Raw genomic sequence first — 23,464 nt, forward strand, 5'->3', positions numbered from 1 at the left:
AATGGTATATATATGTATTCATTAATGTACACTGTCCTACGGAGGACAAAGAAGAAGAATCTAAGGATCTCTATTACGAAACTTTAGAGCAGGTAATCGACCAGTTCGCGTCTTACGACACAAGAATAGTATTAGGCGATTTCAATGCTAAAATAGGTAGGGAGGAAATGTTTAGGCCTACTATAGGTAAGGAAAGCCTGCACGAAGCCAGCAATGATAACGGTATTAGGGTCATAAACTTCGCGGCGGCAAAAGATCTTATAATCAAAACTACGTGTTTTAAGCACAAGAACATACACAAGGCAACGTGGACATCGCCGGACGGGGCCACACAGAACCAAATTGATCATTTCCTCATTGAAAAAAGACGTCATACTAATGTTCTTGACGTAACAGAGGGGCAGATAGCGACTCGGACCACTTCCTAGTAGTAGCCAAATTAAGAGCTAGACTAGTAGCGAATCAAAATAGTAAGCGAGCAAACAAGGTAGAAAGCTTCGATATTGACAAACTACGAGATAGAACAGAGCGAATTAGGTACCAGATAGAAATTAATAACAGGTTTCAGGCACTTGAAGAAGCAAACACATCGCCGGAGGGGAATGACGAACCGAATAGCTTATGGGGGGACATCGAAAAAACGGTAAAAGAGGCCGCGAACAAAGTACTGGATAAAAAGAAAAAGCCAAAGAGCAAACCATGGTTTGACGAAGAGTGCGAACTCTGGTTTGAAAGGCGCAAAAAGGCTAAATTAGATAGCTTACAAAATAGAAGCGATAGGACCGTAGATGAGTATTCTAACGTAAGGAAACAGACGAGCGCGATCTACAGAAATAAGAAGCGGGAGTATCAAAAGAATCTTATTAGGAGAAAAGAAACTAACAGTAAGGAAAATAACCCCCGCGAAATGTACAGAGGGATTAACGCCATCAGAAAGGGTTTTAGGAGTAGAGCGCAATTGATGAAGGACGAAAACGGGGACATCGTAACAAATGACAACGAATTACTGTCGCTGTGGAAAAATTATTTCGATAAATTATTAAACGTGCACGAAAATAGCGAAGAATTAGGGGACGAAATTCACACTGCTGAACCCCACGTGGAGAAACCGAGCTACCAAGAAGTAGAGGCCGCGATTAAAAAACTAAAAAACAATAAAGCCGCGGGAAATGACTCTATACCAGCTGAGTTACTCAAATATGGGGGCGTCGAGCTCACTTTCAAAATCTATAAACTAGTATGTGCCATCTGGAAAAATGAAACAATACCCGAAAATTGGAAGGAATCTATCATTATACCGATTTTTAAAAAGGGGGATAAGACAGAGTGCAATAACTATAGGGGTATTTCACTTTTAGCAACGTGCTACAAAGTTCTGTCAAACGTAATACAAGCTAGACTCACTCCATTCGCGGAAGATATAGTAGGAGATTATCAGTGCGGATTTCAGCGCAACAGATCGACGAGCGATCAAATGTTTATCATAAGACAGTTGTTAGAGAAAAAGTGGGAATTTTGCGAAACCATACACCAACTATTTATAGATTTTAAAAAGGCGTACGACTCTATTAAGCGAAGCAAAATGTATCAAATTCTAGTACTTCTCGGTGTACCGAAAAAACTCGTGAGATTAATTCAAATATGTCTGAACGGAAGCACGGGTAAGGTCCGAGTAGGCGGTAATGTATCAGAACTCTTCATGATACGCGATGGTTTAAAACAAGGGGATGGGCTCTCTACGGTGCTGTTCAACTTAACGTTAGAGTATGCCGTTAGAAAAATGCAGGTTAGCCAGTTGGGCGCAACGCTTAATGGAACAACGCAGATACTAGGCTACGCAGATGATTTGGATATACTGGGGGATTGTAGGAAAACGGTAGCAAGAAACGCGGAAATCCTCATAAAAGCGGTGGAGTATACAGGGTTAGAAGTGAGTGAATCAAAAACAAAGTACATGATTGTGGATAAGCTAGGCATCTGCAGAGGGGAGGAAGATCTCAGAGTTGGGAATTTTACTTTTGAAAAGGTTAGCGAATTCAGGTATCTGGGTACGACCATAAATGATAGAAACGAGATTAATGTCGAAATAAATAAGAGACTCCATTCGGGTAATGCTTGCTTCTACGCCGTGAGTAATTTACTTAAGTCGAGGCTGTTGTCTAAAAACGTTAAAATAAGAATATACAGGACGATAATACTGCCGGTGGTTCTGTACGGGTGCGAAACGTGGGCTCTCACTAAGCAGGCGGACAACCGTTTTAGGGTATTTGAAAATAAAGTCTTGCGAAAAATATACGGGCCGAAGAAAGATGAGGAAACCGGGGAATAGAGGAGACTACACAATGATGAGTTACACAATCTGTACGCGTCACCAAATATTAACAGAATAATAAAATCGCGCAGATTGGGATGGGCAGAGCACGTAGCGAGAATGGGAGACGACCGTACGGCAGCGCGTGTCATGAAGCGCAGGCCGATGGTAACGCGACCTCTAGGTAGACCTAGACGTAGATGGGAGGACAACGTAAAAGCGGATCTAGTAGAAATAGGACGGGTGGGTGTCGATCGGAGAGGTGCATCTTGGGTGGGGTTGACACAAGATAGGGCAGCGTGGAAGGCTTGCGTAGATGAGGCGATGAACTTTCGAGTTCCAAATGCCATGTAAAAAAAAAAAAATGTCGAATGGAATAATGCAGTCAGTGCGCGTTTCCACGATCTCCATAGAAAGCATTCGCAACGAAGAAGGGATATTGAAAAGAAAAATCGCTTAATTAACATCAAATGTCCCCGATTGAAAAGTCACTTTCGTTTTTCTTGGCTTCTCCCCTTCTTATATGAAGTATGTGCTGACTACGTCGTTGGATCGTCAGCCTGCGCATAGCGAGATGTTCGCCAGCTGTCGATGGTTGCGAGATTTATCGTTCGGGTATAAATATGCATCTGGGGCCTAGATAGCTTTTCGTCGTTTGCGATGTGCCTTCTCTATACTCTTGGATGTGATAAAACTTGATCCAGGAGATTTCCCGCGGTCTTGCAAAAATATGCGTTGATAGAATGATCGATCGTTCGAGCTTGTATAGCTTTATTTGTGATTGCAGGCTTACCGATGTGAAGTATTCAATTCTTTTCGCATATGATTTAAGTCTTGATGAATTTATTGATATAAGCATAGCAATATTCCAATTCAGAGAATTGGTTTTGTATAATTATAGTTTAGAGCTGCATATTTATAGTTCCAATTATTCCGATTATATACATCCAAAGTTTTTTCTTTATTTTTTACTTTTAAAAACGTAAACACGTTTTACAAACCGTAAGAAAATTTAAAAATAAAAATAAATAAACCAACGTATGTCGCTCATTTAAGATTTTATGTAAAAAACACCCAAGGTGCAATCCTTGCATTTCCTTATACAATTTTTTTTTTTTTTTTACATGGCATTTGGAACTCGAAAGTTCATCGCCTCATCTACGCAAGCCTTCCACGCTGCCCTATCTTGTCTCAACCCACCCAAGATGCACCTCTCCGATCGACACCCACCCGTCCTATTTCTACTAGATCCGCTTTTACGTTGTCCTCCCATCTACGTCTAGGTCTACCTAGAGGTCGCGTTACCATCGGCCTGCCCTTCATGACACGCGCTGCCGTACGGTCGTCTCCCATTCTCGCTACGTGCCCTGCCCATTCCAATCTGCGCGATTTTATTATTCTGTTAATATTTGGTGACGCGTACAGATTATGTAACTCATCATTGTGTAGTCTCATCCATTCCCCGGTTTCCTCATCTTTCTTCGGCCCGTATATTTTTCGCAAGACTTTATTTTCAAATACCCTAAAACGGTTGTCCGCCTGCTTAGTGAGAGCCCACGTTTCGCACCCGTACAGAACCACCGGCAGTATTATCGTCCTGTATATTCTTATTTTAACGTTTTTAGACAACAGCCTCGACTTAAGTAAATTACTCACGGCGTAGAAGCAAGCATTACCCGAATGGAGTCTCTTATTTATTTCGACATTAATCTCGTTTCTATCATTTATGGTCGTACTCAGATACCTGAATTCGCTAACCTTTTCAAAAGTAAAATTCCCAACTCTGAGATCTTCCTCCCTTCTGCAGATGCCTAGCTTATCCACAATCATGTACTTTGTTTTTGATTCACTCACTTCTAACCCTGTATACTCCACCGCTTTTATGAGGATTTCCGCGTTTCTTGCTACCGTTTCCCTACAATCCCCCAGTATATCCAAATCATCTGCGTAGCCTAGTATCTGCCTTGTTCCATTAAGCGTTTCGCCCCACTGGCTAACCTGCATTTTTCTAACGGCATACTCTAACGTTAAGTTGAACAGCACCGTAGAGAGCCCATCCCCTTGTTTTAAACCATCGCGTATGAAGGGTTCTGATACATTACCGCCTACTCGGACCTTTCCCGTGCTTCCATTCAGACATATTTGAATTAATCTCACGAGTTTTTTCGGTACACCGAGAAGTACTAGAATTTGATACATTTTGCTTCGCTTAATAGAGTCGTACGCTTTTTTAAAATCTATAAATAGTTGGTGTATGGTTTCGCAAAATTCCCACTTTTTCTCTAACAACTGTCTTATGGTAAACATTTGATCGCTCGTCGATCTGTTGCGCCGAAATCCGCACTGATAATCTCCTACTATATCTTCCGCGAATGGAGTGAGTCTAGCTTGTATTACGTTTGACAGAACTTTGTAGCACGTTGCTAAAAGTGAAATACCCGTATAGTTATTTCAGTCTGCTTTATACCCCTTTTTAAAAATCGGTATAATGATAGATTCCTTCCAATTTTCGGGTATTGTTTCATTTTTCCAGATGGCACATACTAGTTTATAGATTTTGAAAGTGAGCTCGACGCCCCCATATTTGAGTAACTCAGCTGGTATAGAGTCATTTCCCGCGGCTTTGTTGTTTTTTAGTTTTTTAATCGCGGCCTCTACTTCTTGGTAGCTCGGTTCCTCCACGTGGGGTTCAGCAGTGTGAATTTCGTCCACTAATTCTTCGCTATTTTCGTGCACGTTTAATAATTTATCGAAATAATTTTTCCACAGCGACAGTAATTCGTTGTCATTTGTTACGAGGTCATTTACATTTCGCGGGGGTTATTTTCCTTACTGTTAGTTTCTATTCTCCTAATAAGATTCTTTTGATACTCCCGCTTCTTATTTCTGTAGATCGCGCTCGTCTGTTTCCTTACGTTAGAATACTCTTCTACGGTCCTATCGCTTCTATTTTGTAAGCTATCTAATTTAGCCTTTTTGCGCCTTTCAAACCAGAGTTCGCACTCTTCGTCAAACCATGGTTTGCTCTTTGTCTTTTTCTTTTTACCCAGTACTTTGTTCGCGGCCTCTTTTACCGTTTTTTCGATGTCCCCCCATAAGCTATTCGGTTCGTCATTCCCATCCGGCGATGTGTTTGCTTCTTCAAGTGCCTGAAACCTGTTATTAATTTCTATCTGGTACCTAATTCGCTCTGTTCTATCTCGTAGTTTGTCAATATCGAAGCTTTCTACCTTGTTTGCTCGCTTACTATTTTGATTCGCTACTAGTCTAGCTTTTAATTTGGCTACTACTAGGAAGTGGTCCGAGTCGCTATCTGCCCCTCTGTAAGCCCTTACGTCAAGAACATTAGTATGACGTCTTTTTTCAATGAGGAAATGATCAATTTGGTTCTGTGTGGCCCCGTCCGGCGATGTCCACGTTGCCTTGTGTATGTTCTTGTGCTTAAAACACGTAGTTTTGATTATAAGATCTTTTGCCCCCGCGAAATTTATGACCTTAATACCGTTATCATTGCTGGCTTCGTGCAGGCTTTCCTTACCTATAGTAGGCCTAAACATTTCCTCCCTACCTATTTTAGCATTGAAATCGCCCAATACTATTCTTGTTATCGTCAGCTGTTATCGTCCATTGACGTGGCATCTCTCTGCTTATACACATATAGTGTGTATAAGTAATCAACAAAAACACAGCTATTTTAACTGAACTCGTACCAGTAATCCGTCATTGTACGAAGACTCGCCAAAATTACCGTAGAGTTCAGCAGTTTTTAAGAAGCAGTTCGGTCGTTTCTGCTGATGTTCCGCGTAAGCGACCAATTTTACAGTCGCGACTCGCCAAAATTACCAGTGGCACACCGTTGTTCTTACTGAACAGTCGCTACGGTGGCAGAAAGGTTAAGACTACCGAACTTTACAGCAGAAACGACTGTGTTTTTGTTCAGTGTATATCATCAGCGATCGTTACAGCACAGTATGTTTTCCATTTCGATTTCTTGTCGATTCACTCGAGATACGCGTCGGCGTCGTATACGTCTTTATATTTATATGCTCCACGGCTGTAGCAGGTTTTGATATCTGCATGCAGAGAGATAATCAAGGTGTCGTTAACAAATGCGGGAAAATAATCGATGAAGCTTGCCGATTTTACTGGCGTTTCTTTGATTCCATCTAGGTCTTTGAAGTTTTTTCGTGGTTTCAACAATATTTATCTTATTGTAGACCGAAATGCTTTCCGTGTAGAGGCTATTGTAGAACGAAAGAATGCCTTTTTTATAATAAATCCTCGGTGATTGTGAAAGCTTTTTTGAATCTCACATCAGATCCTTTCTAAAAAAGTGTGGATCGAATGATTTATCGAATACAGACGCACATTTTCAAAAATGGAATTATTACCAGACAACTTTTTTCTTCGTCATGATTAATCGGGTGTAAGTAGTAACGTCCAGGATTTGATCAGCCATACAAAGCCTGCTTTTAGCTATTCACGAAGAAACGATTTTAAAAAAGTTTCATCTTGTGTCATGTAAACCATTAAACTAATTTAAAATGCAGACAACTTTTCAAGCATAATCTAAAAGTCGCGGCTTATATAATTAATTAAAAAATCGAATTCATGCACATAATCAACAAACCAAATAAAGTCACCGCCCTTGAAAACGCATAAAAAGCCCAGTAGTAGCGAATTAAAGAAAAAATCTGCTCTGTTGCACGGTATAATAACGACGTCAATCAGGTCTAATCTACCAACAACACGATCCCCGATCAGTGTGATCTACTTAAATCCCCATCGCTCGCCATCAGTACAGCAATAACCGCGACGTCTGGCACGTGCAGGAGCCGGCTTTAATTATGACGTCTACGGAGCAGCTGTCGGCGCTTTATTAAATCCCGAGAGTTGCAGCCTCTTTCCTATCTGTATATAGCAGACGGATAGCTGTCGGTGAGCGCGGAAACTGGACACTGTATTATGGAGGCGACACCGGAGACGCGGTCCGCCGTCCTTGATCCGCGACTTACGTCTCTCTACACCTGCGCGCACACCGCTTTTCCACAGCATTTCTGCGACTGCAGTTATTACGCCTCGCGCGGGCATTATATTCGAGGTTCGCGCGACGAAACCTTTCACCGCAAGTGCGCGCACGCGCGTGTTTATAACTGGAGCAACTGCAACGCGCTGCGCGAAATGTTTATTGCAGTGAGTACTGTTTTTTTTTTTGATTGCTCTCTTCCTCTGCGGCGGTGACTTTTTTCTAATGTACAACTTGTATACAGGAATACAGACTGGTCGAGGTTTATTATTGCGTGCCACTTAGCTTTTCCGCGTGACGCTTATGGAGCGGCTTTTGTTTCTTTAATGATTTTGTTTTAATCATTCATGACAGCGGAGATACGACTCACTTCGTGAGATGAGGGAGATTACTGCAGCGCGTTATCTTGGAAAACAACGATTCGCTTCGAAACAAGCTAGATTTTTTTTTAGTTAGTGTGTGTGTGTGCATATGTGACTGCGTGGAAGAATGACCGAAGAGAGATCCGTTCGTTCGCTTGCGTTGAGAAAGGCTCGTGAGTGATTGACGTCTTTTTCTAATGCTTGTTAGGGTTTGAGGCTTTGCGGTTTTGAAAGAGGAAAGAAGTCGTAAATTCTGGGCAGTTCTAGAAATTTGAAATTGTTCCAGCGACGATTGATTCGTGCAAAAACTTCTCTCTTTTTTTTTGATTGACCAACTGATGAATATTTTAGAGCGCGCATTAATATGTTATTAGCTGAGAATTAGAACGAAGCATTCATTATCGCTTCACTAGTTCTGGAATATGCGTAGAATCCAAATAAGATTATTCGAATTCTGAAAACCTGTTCATATATTAACCAGGTCCGCGTTTAACTCGACGAAACGATGTTGTAACTCCAAAAAAGCCCATTTTTTATGCACATTTATACTCTCGCATTTACTCGAATGTCTGAACGTTTGCTTTCACATCTTGGACATTTTTGATGAATTGCAAATAATTTAGTAGGTATATAATTGTACGAAAAGAAACGAAATGAATCTTTTTAATATATACTATATATACTTATTTAAAACTTAATTATATGACTGCTTATTGATTTGCAATTTATAACGTTCATTTTAAATGATTTTAATGGATTGTTCTTATTTTGTATCTAACAGAAGATTGATTTTAATAAACTTATTAGAAATATTGATGGATATACAATAAAGGTGTGGCAGATGACCTCACGGATTGAGAAATATATAGGATTATATTTCGTATGAAATTTTCAATTATCTAAATAATCTATTATTAAGTGAATAATCATACAGGAAACAAACAAAATTATTTCTGGAATTTCTATAAAAGACTAAATATATAAGAGTGTGATTCAATTTTTATATTGTGTTGAAAAAAGTCTTGTAAAAATGAGCGATTTTGCAATAAACAGTGGCAATAACTTCGAAGATTCGGTAATCTATTTTAAATATACATAATTTGATCGTATTAAATCGGCAATTCATTGAAGTACTCCTTATTTTTAGAGGAAATAGACACAATTACAATGAGAAACCAGAAAATAATGGAAACAAAAATATGCCTGTTTCAAAATTTCGAAAAGTAGCATCACAATTTATCGGCACATTAGCTGCTAATTTATTAATAACTGCGGCCGGCTGTACTACGGGATTTGATGGAGTATTTATTGGAGGATTAATTGAAATTTCGGAAATAAGTATTACAAGTGAATTAATAACATGGTATTACGGCGAGTAAAAAATCAATTATAAACCTTTCCCTTTGATTTCCATATAATCATCATTTATTTAATGTATTCGTTATTAGAAAAAAGTTTTATTATTAATACCACAATATTAATAATAATATTATATATTTTTTAATTTGAAAAATAGTGTCTTTGTGAAGTAAATTTTTTTTCGTAATTCAATACAATGAGACATTAATCTTTACTACATCATACGGAGTAATCGAAATTAATCGTAACTTTAATCAATAATCATTTATGGAAATCACAATCTAAAAGGTAAACTATGAAAATAATGTTTTCTAAATTTTCATTTTTAGACTGTTTTTTTTACACGGTACTAATTGGCTGTCTACTTGGAGGTTTCATCGCCCAATACATAGGCAGTCGTTTATTACTCATCGCTTGAGCATTAATGTTTATCCTTTCTTGGCTTCTTTATTATTTGTCAAAAAGTTATGAGACGATTTTGTGTGCACAGGTAATTAATGGTTTGGCAAGTGGTATAGTAAGGGCACCTAGTTTAGTTTTCATAGCCGAAATAACACAACCATACTTAAGGGGTACATTCATGGTTAGTACTGTTCTGTTTAATACAATTGGAGAATATTTTCCGATGCTCTTACAAGGACATTTGCAATGGAGGATAATTGCACTTGTCAATCTCATTTTTCCGATAGCTGCATTATTAATATGGCTTGTCCTACCAAACAGTCCGTACTGGCTTGCAAGTAAGTAAAACATTACAAAAAATAAAGCTAAATGGTCTATGACATATGGACTGCAGTGATATATCTAATCGATTAAAATTAATCTTGATACAAATAAAAGTCATCACGTAGAAAATAGTGTATATAAGTCATCCGTCGGTACAGACATCAGTTTCTTTTTGGCTAGTTCAATAAATAAAGTGACTTTGCAAACTGCGTGATCAACTATTTCAGTAAACGTGATAAAACTTTTAAATAGTACATTTTACATTTACAACAGGTATGTTATTCATACTATGGCACAGTTGTTCATACTATACCAGACTTTACTTAAGAGCATAACAGTATATATATATATATATATATATATATATATATATATATATATTTATTATATATATATATAATAAATAACTACTATATTATATATTTCTTACATTTAACATTAAGGCATCGTCAAATGATATCTTGTATCGAGATTAGTTAGAAAACTAATTAATATTATCAAATACATCATATCTGATACTTTGAGTCGCCCAGATAAGACAAAATGAGTTACTATGATTGAGTTAAAATAATTAATGAGATAAATATTTTTTAGGTAAAAAACGTATTGAAGTTCCCTAACGTTCTTTAGCTTGGTTTCGTGGTTGGACATCTCCAGAATGCATTAAATCTGAAATGCAAACTTTATATAACGATAATGTTGAAAATGTTACGACGACTAGATTTAACAATACGAGAAAGTCTTTCCTACATAGAACATTTCGTATTCCTCTTGTAACTACATGCTGCATATTTTTCATTAGTGTTTTCGGAGGATCGATAGATGTTTTGTTGCTACTGTTTACAGAAATTGGATTACCAATTTAACCACACACCGCTGCTTGAATTATAAATGTATTATACATAGTTTCTATCATATTTTGTTTGATAACTATTCACTTACTTGGTAAAAGGAAACTTATATGTTTTTCTACTATTTACGGTGGAATGATATTTGTCATTGTTGCAATATTTGTTTTTTTAATGGAATCTAAGATTATTACTTCGATTGGATATTTATGGGTGCCGACGATCGGTATTATATTAGCTGTATCTGCGATAACTGCAGGTATAGGTACCATTATGCACGTACTCAATAGTGAGCTATTTCCATTGCCACATCGCTTAATTGGTTCTGGATTAGGTCAAACTATCTTTCGTCTGATTGCATTAGTAATTAATAGAAGTCTTACTAATTGCTTTGATGGTATTTGTATACGCTTTTCGGGTGTTTTTACTATTTTTGCTGTTTTAAATATCGTCGGATGTATAATACTTTATTTTGTATTACCCGAAACTGAGGGTAGAACTCTGATCGAAATCGAAGAACATTTCGCAGGTGTACGAAAGATAAGAAGATAGCCCTATATGAATATATTCTTTTCCATATACTTGTCAGTGAATTGTCAATTCAACATATAAATATCTATATTCACGTGTTGTAAGGATTCTTATGGTACACTATTCATGAATAAATATTTTGAAATATAAATAAATATTTGATACATAATTTTATTGATCTTATTACAGATCGCACTTCTGGTATCACTAGTAATTTTGGCTAACTATAGCTGCGATACTTCTGATAATAGAAACAACAATGTAACATAATACTCGTCTTGATAACTATTATGTAAATACCTCCATATAATTTTAGTTCTTTAAAACAATTCTTACGATTTAACAATAAACTATATGTATTTCTATTTATGTATTGGTTTTTTAATATGCAATAATTCATCCTACCCTTACTACGATCAGTGCGATCTTACTTTCTGAAATATTGTTGGAAAATGAATAATTTTAAAGTTACTTGTTATAGACTATTGTTATTGCATACTGCATACGCGTTACTATATCCAGCAATAATATGACAAAAAGACCTTCAATATAAAGTGTAACTCATAAAACATTGGATGTTTTTGGGAGTCTCAAGCACTGATAGAGTGGGCGGCCCAATTAAGTAGCAGGTGCAACGATTAATAGTACGGGTGACATACTGCTATATAGCAGTATGCACTGTAATTGCAGAGGTTGATGAATTCATTGGTTCATTGAAAAATAAACTCTGAAGTAAAATATTCTACGGTACAACACGTAGATAGCCTAAGTTTATAAACAATGCGTAACCAGTAGATTATAACACTCTTTCGCGATCTTAGATGGTTACATTGTCCTTTTTGTTCTAAAGCACCCACGAAATTTTTGAACCTACAGTATTATAAATTATTTTTCGATAACCATATTCTTTTGTACCAATATACGAGTTTCTTTTTGGAATAAGCAGTACATTTATCTTAAAACATCGAAAGACGCGTTCTTGAAAACAGCAGCCGAATTCAGCACATCACGCGCCACATCCACGCGTTCACGATTCGAAAGCTTTCAAGTCTAGACTCGAAATCCGCAAAAGAAAGAAAACGAGCGTCGATTGAAGACGATCGACCCTCGATCAATCCTCGCGAAAAGCATCAGTAGTGACATCACCAAGTCAAGCAAGCTTACACACTCTCCACTGAAACACCACACGCCTGCAAGGAATCCAGAAAACAGACACACGGGGGGAAAGGAGGAAGAAATGGAAAGCGATCCGCGGCGTGTCTAGAAACCGAAATTTCATAAATAATTCCCGGGGCGTTCTCGCCGGCGCGACCTAGCGTGACGTTTCTTGAAAGCCAGTGAGCACACACGCGAGCTCGCGAAATTGCCCGCGGATTAACTGCCGATGCGCCAGGAATCCGATGCAGCGCACTTGCGCCGGAGAAAACGGATGAGTTGCCGCCGAAATTTTATGAGAAAACGGAAATTTTCCTCGGTGCGCTGTTATACGTACAGACTTGCGCGCATGAGCGAGTGTGTAATTGAACGCTCGAGGTGAGAGAGAGACTATGGCGCTAATTTTTGCCGTGTGCCGATTTTATCGGTTCTGAGGATCGGTATTTCCGTTGAGAGCTGCTATTACGAGGTTGGATTTGGAATTCAAGATTTTTGAGGCGGTAAGGAGAAGTACGTAATGATTAAGCATTACGCTGCGAAATGTATATCTGAAGTGTATTACATTATTAGTTTGTTCGGTTTGATTCCATTTTGCATTTTTAATTAAGCACTGAATGCCAAGCTTAATACGTTTATGTATACTCAGAACGAACGGGTTTCCTGATATACTCCATTTCCAGCTACAATGATTTGCATCCAGATTTCTCTATTCGTTCAAATCATTGAATCATCATCACCGAAACACTTACTTTCCACGTTATATATGAAAACGTGCGATGCAGAGGAATCGGCCAAATTTACGTAACAAACCGTCAAATGTTATTCATCGAAAGTTTGCATGAGCGTACCTCGGCGGACTTTGGAATGCTTGATCATGCGCGTGACGGTAATTCCATAGTTGAAGGCTGAGCTTTATCTCTAAAACTTCATACGAACCAAGCCTCATCAATCTTTCATATATAAAAGAAAACAAATAAATAACATACTAAAAGCAAACTCGAGTTATTCGGCAACACGTAACTACTACTCGCAGTATTAGAGCAGACGTCGAAAGCTTCACAATCGCGTGTACCTCTCACAGCCGTCAAATCAATCCGCGGGTATACATACAAGAAGCGAAGAAAAATACATACAAAGCGACGAAAAGACAATAGAGCATGGCTTCGACCATTGAGTTGTATCTCACACTCGACGGCTCACACACACACACACACACAGACACGCTGGCAGGACAACTTTTACTCCTCGGCGAAAGTCCGCCTGCAGAGAGCGAGACAGATAGAACAGCTGCTGTGCGGAAAAAAGTCCCTGGCGCTCGACTGCTCTGCACTAGGACGGGGGGCCTTCTAATTTCAAGGGCCCTCGAGCAGTCTTTCTCTCGGTGGGATTCTCGAGCGGCGATGCGTGCGGTACATTATATACAGCCGAGGTGGCTTTTCCGCTGCAGCCGGTCCGGACGACCTCGGCCTACAACTGACCGAGTCAAACGATCTATATTGCTAGTGCCGCCCAATCGCCTTTTCTCACTCCGCAAGAACGTTATAATATAGATAGATACGTGTCTCCGCCCAACCTACATGTCTATGTACTAGCTCTTAGTGAATTAGGTATATCGTGTGTAGGTGTGCGTGCGCGTAGGGTGTTGCGTCACGAGCAAACGAAATCGAAAATTGATTTTACTCTCGAGATGTTAGCGCAGACAATGTGACGAGAGAGACGAGGATTCGATGCTATATCACGTGTGTTCTTTTTGTTGAGGATTGAGTTGAGTGGTCTGGCTTGCGAAATGTGGGGCTTTACGATTGACTTGATTTATGCGAGGCGAGAAATTCGTTTATTTGAGGAGATTTGTGAAAATTTTTAAAAATCTTCCCATTTCTGTAGAAAAAAAACAAGATTTTATGTTTCGTCGTTTTGAATCAGGATTTGTTGTGCAAAATGGAAAAGAAAACAATTTCAAATAATGCAAGGAAAAAATAATTTATCTTGAGCTTTCGAAGCTCTTAAAAATGATAGCATCATTAGTGGACACATATTCCATAAATTAGATCTATATTTTACAAAAATACATAAATTTCTACTTAATAAGGGGCACTAATTTACTTGCATCCGAAACTTGGTGTCGTAAGCGCAGTGAATTATTAGTCCAGTCAAAATCTGCTCAAAATATACTTTTTCACTAGAAGAGCTGCATTTTGAGTATATGTAAGTTTAGCCTGCTCAAAACATTTACGTAAAATTGGGGTGGGGCTAAAAACAGCAAAACAATATATTTTTCGCCAATTTCTCAAAAATAGTGGTAGCTACAGAAAAATGGATGACACCATCTTGAAGAGCGTGAAATTTTACATCGGATATGCCTTAGTACTCAACTGATCATTGTTTGTTTATTATCTGATTAAACATGTTTCTTTATTTACGCGAGTAAAGCAATATATATAGGTATACAGAAGCCTGCAGACACCGGCTGACTAGAGCTAACGCTATGGTTGCATATCGTACAGCGCGCATGCGTGACCGTCCTACACTCCAGTCCATGGCGACGCATGCGCGCTGTATGATATACAACCATAGCGTAAAAAATTGCCGATAAGTTCTAACCGGTACAGTAGAAACAACCAGAACCATTCGCGAAAATCGAGAAAGGAATATCGGTTGATGCTGGGCGAAAACCCGGTAAGAGTATATGTATAAGTATACTGCAGGTCCGTTTCAATTAGAAGTTATATTTTCGGACGATTGCTTCACGAATAAATAAATGTCTTAAGTATGCAGCTATCTAGTGCGCTACTTAGTTTTTCGTGTCTAGGCATAAGAATCGCTTGTAGATGGTGTCTAGGTGTTCGGGGTCGGCGATGACGGACTCTAGGAAGTGTGCTCTGTAGATTTTTGTGAAAGGCTCACTTGTAGACGTCATTCTCTAGCTTTATGGAGTTGTAGGAAAGGCGCATTGTTTCGAAAACGAAAAACGGATTCCTAACCTCAACCCAATTCAAAAAATGTTAGTTTACTACCCCGAATGGAAATTCGATGTTCGAGTCCCATGTATGGGGCGAAAATTTCGTCCGTTTCTCTCGAAAAGCCCCCCTTTACGAGATATCGACGAAAAATGCATTTCTAACCTCAAAATTGAAAAATCTGATTATCCTACCTGAATGGAAATTCGATGTTCGAGCCCCATGTATGGGGCTAACATTTCGTCCGTTTTTCACGAAAAGGCCCCCTTTAGGAGATATCGACGAAAAATGCATTTCTATTATCCGGATCCTGAATCCCGTAATCGGCGACCCTAAAGACCTAGACATCATCTTTTTGCGATTCGTAATTTTACTTTCTCCTGGCCTAACATCTTTAAGATATTAACACGATAGTATTATGATATGTTTTTCCTCACATAAGACGTTATAAATGACGTCAATAAACATTTTTACTCCTTGTCGGGTTTTTACCTAGAACGGCATACAAAATTCATGTCGCCAGTACCGGGTTTCTTGGGAGATCCAATCGCTGGATTCTACCGATATTGAAAAATACTAGTGAGTTTCTACTCGAAAACCCGGCAACGATTTTACCAGGGCCGTCGGTGATTTATGCTAATTTTATTCGAGATCAATAGGTATACAATCGTCATCGATAATTTTCATTTGCGCTGATCGATAAATCCCCGCCTATAGAGTTCAGACGACGTAGGAGCAATTACAACAGTGCAAGCTTATGGAAATTATTCTATCGGAATCTTTTTTTTACTAGCGTGATAATTTATGAGTTTTCTGTCTAACTAGCGACTTTAGATGCGCTTCGCGCGCAGTTATAGCATGAACGGCCGAAGGAGCAGGCCAAACAAGGCAGTTTTAGCATGTATGTCACACCGCTATATCTAGACTCGGTGCGCATATTGTTATGAGGGAAATGGAAAAGTGTCCATGCGACACCTATATATGCTAATGCGCCTTGTCTTCGCTGACTAGAGATCAGAGCAACAGCAGGAAAGTTCAAGCACTGGGCGAAAGACCGGTCCAAAACTGTCTCTTTTTCTTTTTGTTTTGTACTTTGTATAATAGTTTGGGACTATACCACAGTTGATTCTTCATATGTTTATTCTTACAGTTTTAATACCAAACCAATAGTTACACACACTATACAATTTTTAATACCAAACCAATAGTTACACACACATGAAAATAATTTAAATTGAAAAAGTGTTTATTTACTACTGTGTGAGGTATCCTGGTTGATGCGATTGTGTATAAAATTATTTCACACGGCAATAAATTACAAAGATTTATACCTTACGTAATATCGCAATATAATTTAAAGTAAATTAATTTCTGATATGTATTAAATGCAAGTTAACACCATAAATCGTACGTAGTAAGCGCACTATCGGAGTATCAAGTATATATTTAGCAGTTGTACCGAAAGAAAATTTTGCTCGCACACAATGATTCCTTGACGAAATATAAGTTTTCCCAGCAACAACTGGAAAAAGTCTCATTACCAGCACGATACATGAGACATTGCGCAAAATCTATAAATCTCTCGGTCTATATAAATCTTACTTATTTGTTTAAGCGACAAAAATAACGAGCGATACAAACGTTTTTCGCTTTTCACGCTGATTACAGTAGATCCTATAAAGAAACGGTTACATCTCTAGTAACCAATCTCACACAGATAACTTCAAATACCGAAAGTCTTCTTCCTTGACAGTTGAAAAGTGTGTCATTATACCGGTATTGCTTTTTCTTTATAAATGCATCAATCAGCCGACAAGTCAGAAGTACCCAAAGTATCATTAACAGAATCATCATTAGAAACATAAGCTTATCCGACACGGAACTTCCAAAAAAATAACGGTCAAATGCCGTCAAGTATTTACGTAAATGTATTTTTAAATTTCTCACGTACGTTAGATTGACATTTTAAAACCATTACAAAATTACAGATGTTATGAGCTAGCATCAAATAGCGAAAACACCTTCGTTACATGGATACACTTCATAAATTGTGTTCGTTAGCTCTTTGAGATCGTTAAATTTTCAACAAAGACAGATCAGTGCTTTCTCGGAAAAGAGACGGAAGTAGGGAGATAAGCTTGTTCTGCTCTAAAAGAAACTAAAATTATGTGGTTGTAATGTTGTTTAATCAATTCTATAAAATCGCGTCGTTATAGTTAAAAAAAATATGAACTTAACACGTACTTTAAAACATTTAACGATTTATGGCATTTGCAAAAGGTCACACGGTCAATTATAAAGTTCCAATCTCTGCAATTTTCTTATCAAAATCACAAGTTTAAATTAATAATCCAATGCAGCATCCGAATCTTCTGGCATTCACTCAATGCTATTCTCCGCATGCACGTAAATGCTATCCATTCCGCGAATCTCGCCATTAGTATCAGCACCTGTCTCACGGAACATAAGAATAAAATAAAATTAGTTACCTAAGGTCTCAATTACGCCTAGTTAGTTTAATCAAATTCAAACTATTAAGCTTGAATAATAATTCAAGTGCCTTATATACATATAGATATGTAATACACACATAGTCGTACCTACTCAGAGGAAAAGACAAGAGCCATCATCAGGCTCCAAGCTCAGCTAATCGCGTTCCCATTGTTTCTCGATTTCGGCGCCATATACACGAGCGCGGAGGAAGAACAAGCCTCTTGCTCTCCTTAATCCGCTCGAAATAATTAGCGGGTTAGATAAGTAGACACGCGGTGAAAGCTACCGACGTAATGGCTCTCTTCGTCATTTACCTCTTAGTTTTTTGCCGCCGACTTTTTCTCCTCCTATGTATTATATATATACGCGCGCGCGCACACACACACACACACACACACACACACATCAATCCTCGATTTCTCATCATCTGCTCTTTACGCCTGAGACAAATCGGCTTTTATATATCACTCTCTTCGTTGCTGTAGCGCTCAGTCAGCGATCGAGAGAAAGAGCGGGCTCGTGACGACAGCGTTTTTACGCGCTTATACGCGCGATCACGCTCTCTCTCTCTCTCTCTCTCTCTCTCTCTCTCTCTCTCTCTCTCTCTCTCGTTCTCGCAAGAATGGGATGAATAGGCGCGTGCAGGGAGTAGTCGCGCGAGTGTATTAAAGTCGATTATGAGTCTCCTATGGCGTGCTCGCTTAACGATTAATCGTGCCTCATTGTTGATATTTCTCTCGGGAGAGTTGCGCGGTGCGACTGTGCAGAGCAAAGATGATTCTCCAGGAGAAGCTCATACACGTACAATTACACGGCGTATTTGAAGAGGCGCAATTTAATTTTAGCCGTTATGCTGAAAGCGAGTCGTACAGGAGTTTCGCAAAGGGAATTATTTTTTAATAATCAATTATACACGTATATAATATTGCCAGTGCGAGTAAGCTGCTTAATATATCAAAGTGATGAAACTGCTGATTTGCGCGATTATTTATTATCTTTATGTTTGTTCGTGATTCGCTTGTAATACGCAAGACAATAGATTTAGTCGATTTTTTGAAAAATGTATGCATTTTTTTAAACTTTCGCATTTATATTCAATATTTTAATTAGACATAGTTAAATAATGAAGTGTATTAATTGACGGTAATGCAAGTTTTAATTGAGAGTAATTACGCTACAGATTAGATCACTTACATACGTCAGGTGCATAATTATAATGTTTATTATTTTATAATCACCTTATAATAATGATTGCTTATATCATTATAAAAAGCAAGTTTATATATTTTAAATTTATTGTTATCAGTATACTAACTCAACATCATAATATCGTTCCACCCTTTTTTTTCAATGAAACAAAGTATTTTCATATAAATGAATCAGCAATTAGACCAATAATTGAATGCAACGTACTTTAGGTAATTTTAAAACAGCTATAATTATTCAAAGAAACGGAAGTTCATCCGTTAAATAACTTCATTCACAGAAATGAGTCGCGGCCAAGCTCCTCCAGCGCAATAAGATATTAGCCGAGGGCGTGACGACGATAACTCTGCTACGCACACATAATTGCTCTCGCAAATACGCACAGTACAGCTACCGTGCGTTAAGTCTGGGGCTTCCCCTGAAGCCCCACTACCGCACATTGCGCAAGATTTTCGAATTGACCGTAGATTTGCCGTGAAATTGCTACATAACGCTAAAGACAATTACTTGCGATATTTTTTTGCATGTATTTGTGCTGACATGATTTGGACTTTTTCATACTTCATTATTTATGTAATGTGTTCCATAGTAGCAGCCTTTATTTTAATTCCAAGCGATATTACTGACCCAGAGTTTACAAGCTCGATCATCCTAGTCGTAAATAGCAATCAATATATTCGAAACAGGTTCTCTTTTGGATCACCTGGACCGAACATGGAGTGTCAGTACATTAATATAGGTAAAAGGTTATATATTAGTTTCATGGGTGTATTCGCCGATCTTATGTAATAATAACATCCATTTTAAATATTTGATTTTGCAAAGAGTTAAGAAATAAATGTAATATTTCAGTACTTTTTTTACTGTCTTTATGTAACAAAGAAATACATTTATCGTTTTTAATTTAGAACTGTTTCAAATATTACGTTACGTTAGATAATAAAAAAAAGAAAATTAAATTTCATACATAATGTCGGAAAGAGATCAATTTAGAGCTATAAATTTCTGTCTCGATTTTTTCCCAAAAAAGTTATTGAGTTTCCTTGCGCAAAATATCGAATAATATTTTTTCCAATCACGCCTTAGGCTACCCCTATAGTACAGTTCGAGGTACAACTTATATGTGATAAATTACGAATAGATTGACTATACATCATGTCAGATGTTAAATCAAATCGTAATTCATAGTGATATCTAAATTAAATATTCATGCACCATATGTATTAAACTGCCTTTTACAAAGAACAATCAACCCTTGTATCGATCATTGCAATAACAAATCCAAGTTTCATTTTTATCCTAAGATATCTTGTATGCGCTAATACTTTATCAGTGACAGAATTCTAAATCAATACAGTGCACTTCGTTAAAAATATAGTAAAAAAACTTCTACCTAAAAGTTGTATCGTTTAAAAATATTGATTTTTATAACTAGCGATGAATGAATCGCCTAATAATCATACGTACTCTTTTTTCTGTTACAGTCATACTGTCTATCCTTAACTTCAAACATGGCTTCAGGTTGTGCAGCGCGGGGGAACCTGGTGTAAGTACACATAAAGTAACGAACATATATATTTTCACTATACTTATATATGTGCTGGAAATGAAAAAAGTTTCTCCACCGTGAAATTGTTAATTGCGCAGTATTTGGACTTCGACAATCTGCCAGAGACCAACTTCTCGTGTCAGGGGAAGGTGATTGGCGGATACTATGCGGACGTCGAGGCTGGCTGCCAGATGTTTCACGTGTGTACAATCGGACAAAAAGGTAATGCGCCATTGCTAATTCCACGCTCAATATTATATGTGCTCTATTGTATACGCTATCAATAACGATCTTGCATTGATTTACTTTTTCTGCGTTGCTGTACGTTTCATTTTTTTCTTCTATTTAATAGCTCACCAACGTTTTCATTTTTCATGTTCTTAGAAAGTTGTCTACGCAAACGTCGAATTCGGATCATTAAGAAAGTGAAAAAATCCATAAACAACACTGAGAGAAAAGAATCCTTGACACAAAGGAGAATTCTTAACTGTTAAGAAAATTGGATTAAAATATGGAGAAATCCAAGCGTCTTAACAGTTAGGTTTTCAGCTTTTTGAATTTTCGTAACTTTCTTTCCATCAACGTAAAATCACTAGCACTTTATAATTACTTGTTTTCACTTCTTATTATCATTTAGTATCGCTTTGCGACTACTGGATGTTGAAAGATTCTTTGTTTTTGCAAAATATATTCGAATGATAGCACGATAGGTATCATACGAATATAACCTTACACATAACCCCGCTTTTCTGTGTGCATGAAACTATCACAAAAGTATTTCTGCATACAGAATCTTCGACTATATCGAACAAGCCCTACGATATTTTAAATGTTGTGCATCAATATGCTTTCTTCCAGGTACGTAAAAAAAGCATATCACGCGTGAAATAGTATAAACGCATGTAGGTACGGGTCTCCGATTGCAGCCGACACGTTTCGACGCCTCGCGTAGTCGCGTGCCGACGAGTCGCGCTGTTGCTGCACTCGGTCGATAAGTTTTTACCGACAGTGCGCCACAAACGCTCAAAAATTCCTAAATCCTTAATAGTTAAGAATTCTTCTCTTACTATGAAAAAATTTTTGTTTGCAACAAATACACGAAAAATAAGCTGTGGTTAAGTCGCGAATCCTTTGCGACAAGGATTCTTTTCTCTCAGTGAAGTTAAATCTTTAATTTCTTCCTCAATCAAGATGCTCCCAAATTCACTGATCAAAAAGATCAAACTCGATTTAAAAGTTCGTAGCATTGGGTAACGATCAGAGGGCATCGAAAAAATCAAATTCTGTAATCAGAAATCTTGCTTAGTCACACCCATCGATTCTCGCTCGCACAAAGTATCACAAAGTCAGAATCTCCGACGCGACTGCAGCTCACCGGCTCTGATGGGGTCGGTAAACTCGGCGCACGCAGGCTGCGACCGTGGCATTCTCTCTTGGAGATTTATCGGTCGTCTATCTTTCTCCTTCTCAATTCAAATCATCCGCGGCGCGACGAACTTCTTATAATACTTTTATCCGTTCCCTGTGAAAAAGTCATTTCCATAAGCGGGCGAGGCTTAGGCTGCCACGCGTATATTATATACGAACGCCGTTATGTAAAGCTCGATTAACGACGACAAATGGGCCTGAGCTCGCCTATCGTGGACCTCCAATCCTTCTTGTATGAATCATGGAGTATAATTTTCGCGTGACTCTAGCGATACTTTAATTGCCTTTCTTCAATGCAAGCTTTATTTATGCGAAAACTCGGGTTTCACAAACCTGTAATAGATGCTCTGAGATCAACAAGCTAAATTATTGCAGTCATTGGAAAAATTTCCTTACAAAAATGATGTAGATCGTTATTACAATCGGTATTAGAATCGATTTATTCATTTGTTGATGAGAAACGCGTTTTTCCCCAGATTTTGTTGCTCCAACACTAGAAACTTTACAAATGATCGATTCGCATTTTATATACAAATGCTCGCTTTGCTATATCAATTTAAAGAGGAATAATAGGCTCCCCGTATAATGATTTATTCTTTACTCTGAGACGTGATTTCAGATGAGATTATGGACATAAAGTTCCTTTGCTTGAATGGGACCGTTTTCGACCAAGAAACCAGAGTCTGCGAGAGAGTCGACGAGGTTGATTGCAGCAAGAGCGAGCGGTTCTACAACCTCAACCTCGAGCTTTATGGAAATCATGCCGTGACACTCAGGTAACTGGTTTTATGATAAACTAAAAGGGAAATAAACACAATAAAACTCAACAAACAAAATCAACCGTTTTATGCACAGACGATATCAAATTGTCTCAAACAGTACATATCCTGAAACCATTATGCAATAAATGAAAATATGCTTTTTATGTGAAACATGTAATCTGTTTTTTTTTATCCAGATACATTTACGCAGAAATCGCAATAATTAGGTCTAGGTTATGCTCGCCGTAGTTTTTTTAATAAAAATGCTTAGTGGTGTAATCTTAAAATATTTAGACTAGATGAATATACCTTGGTAGAAAATTTAGCATATTATGGCGATTATTGTACAAAAATTTTTTTTAAATAAGGTAATATTATAAGTTTGTTTCAAAGTATTTTCAGTATTTCTAGATATACGTCATTTTAACATGCGTTGACGATAAAATTATTGCCATAATATGCTTAATTTTCTACGATCATAGGCGAGCACCTAAAAAGGGTAAAGACGTATGCAAATATTAAAACTCAGAGGTCGTAGAACAGTGCAAACGCAAGTTTTCCTGTACCACATTATTGAAGCGTGAGGCTTCGTAGTATTTGACAGCAGAAATGACGAAAGCCTTTGCACAAACAAAGTTGCTCTGAAAAATCGTCTTTTTAAGTGATTGTTATCGAGTAAAATTGTCTATTCTACTTCACGCGCAGTTGAACGGTTTTGATTCTACAGATCTAGACCGCGATAACGTCATTGC

At 37.9% G+C, this 23,464-nt stretch overlaps 1 protein-coding gene across 5 annotated transcripts in view; it reads left to right on the forward strand.

Annotated features, from left to right (window-relative positions):
- Positions 1–23,464, forward strand: part of LOC100119766 (bromodomain-containing protein DDB_G0280777) — a 122,488-nt gene that overhangs the window by 91,726 nt on the left and 7,298 nt on the right. For 3 of the 5 annotated variants that reach the window (XM_032602319.1, XM_031921077.2, XM_031921079.2), the window contains 3 exons: positions 20,459–20,520; positions 20,622–20,745; positions 22,571–22,727. In XM_032602319.1, the coding sequence (XP_032458210.1) occupies positions 20,459–20,520; positions 20,622–20,745; positions 22,571–22,727 (343 nt within the window). Of the gene's footprint in view, positions 1–7,384; positions 7,505–20,415; positions 20,521–20,621; positions 20,746–22,570; positions 22,728–23,464 lie in introns of those variants that run through there. The other 2 variants (XM_031921080.2, XM_032602318.1) reach the window with 2 other exon arrangements.

This window comes from Nasonia vitripennis, chromosome 1 (genome assembly GCF_009193385.2).
Source record: "Nasonia vitripennis strain AsymCx chromosome 1, Nvit_psr_1.1, whole genome shotgun sequence".
NCBI lineage: Eukaryota > Metazoa > Arthropoda > Insecta > Hymenoptera > Pteromalidae > Nasonia > Nasonia vitripennis.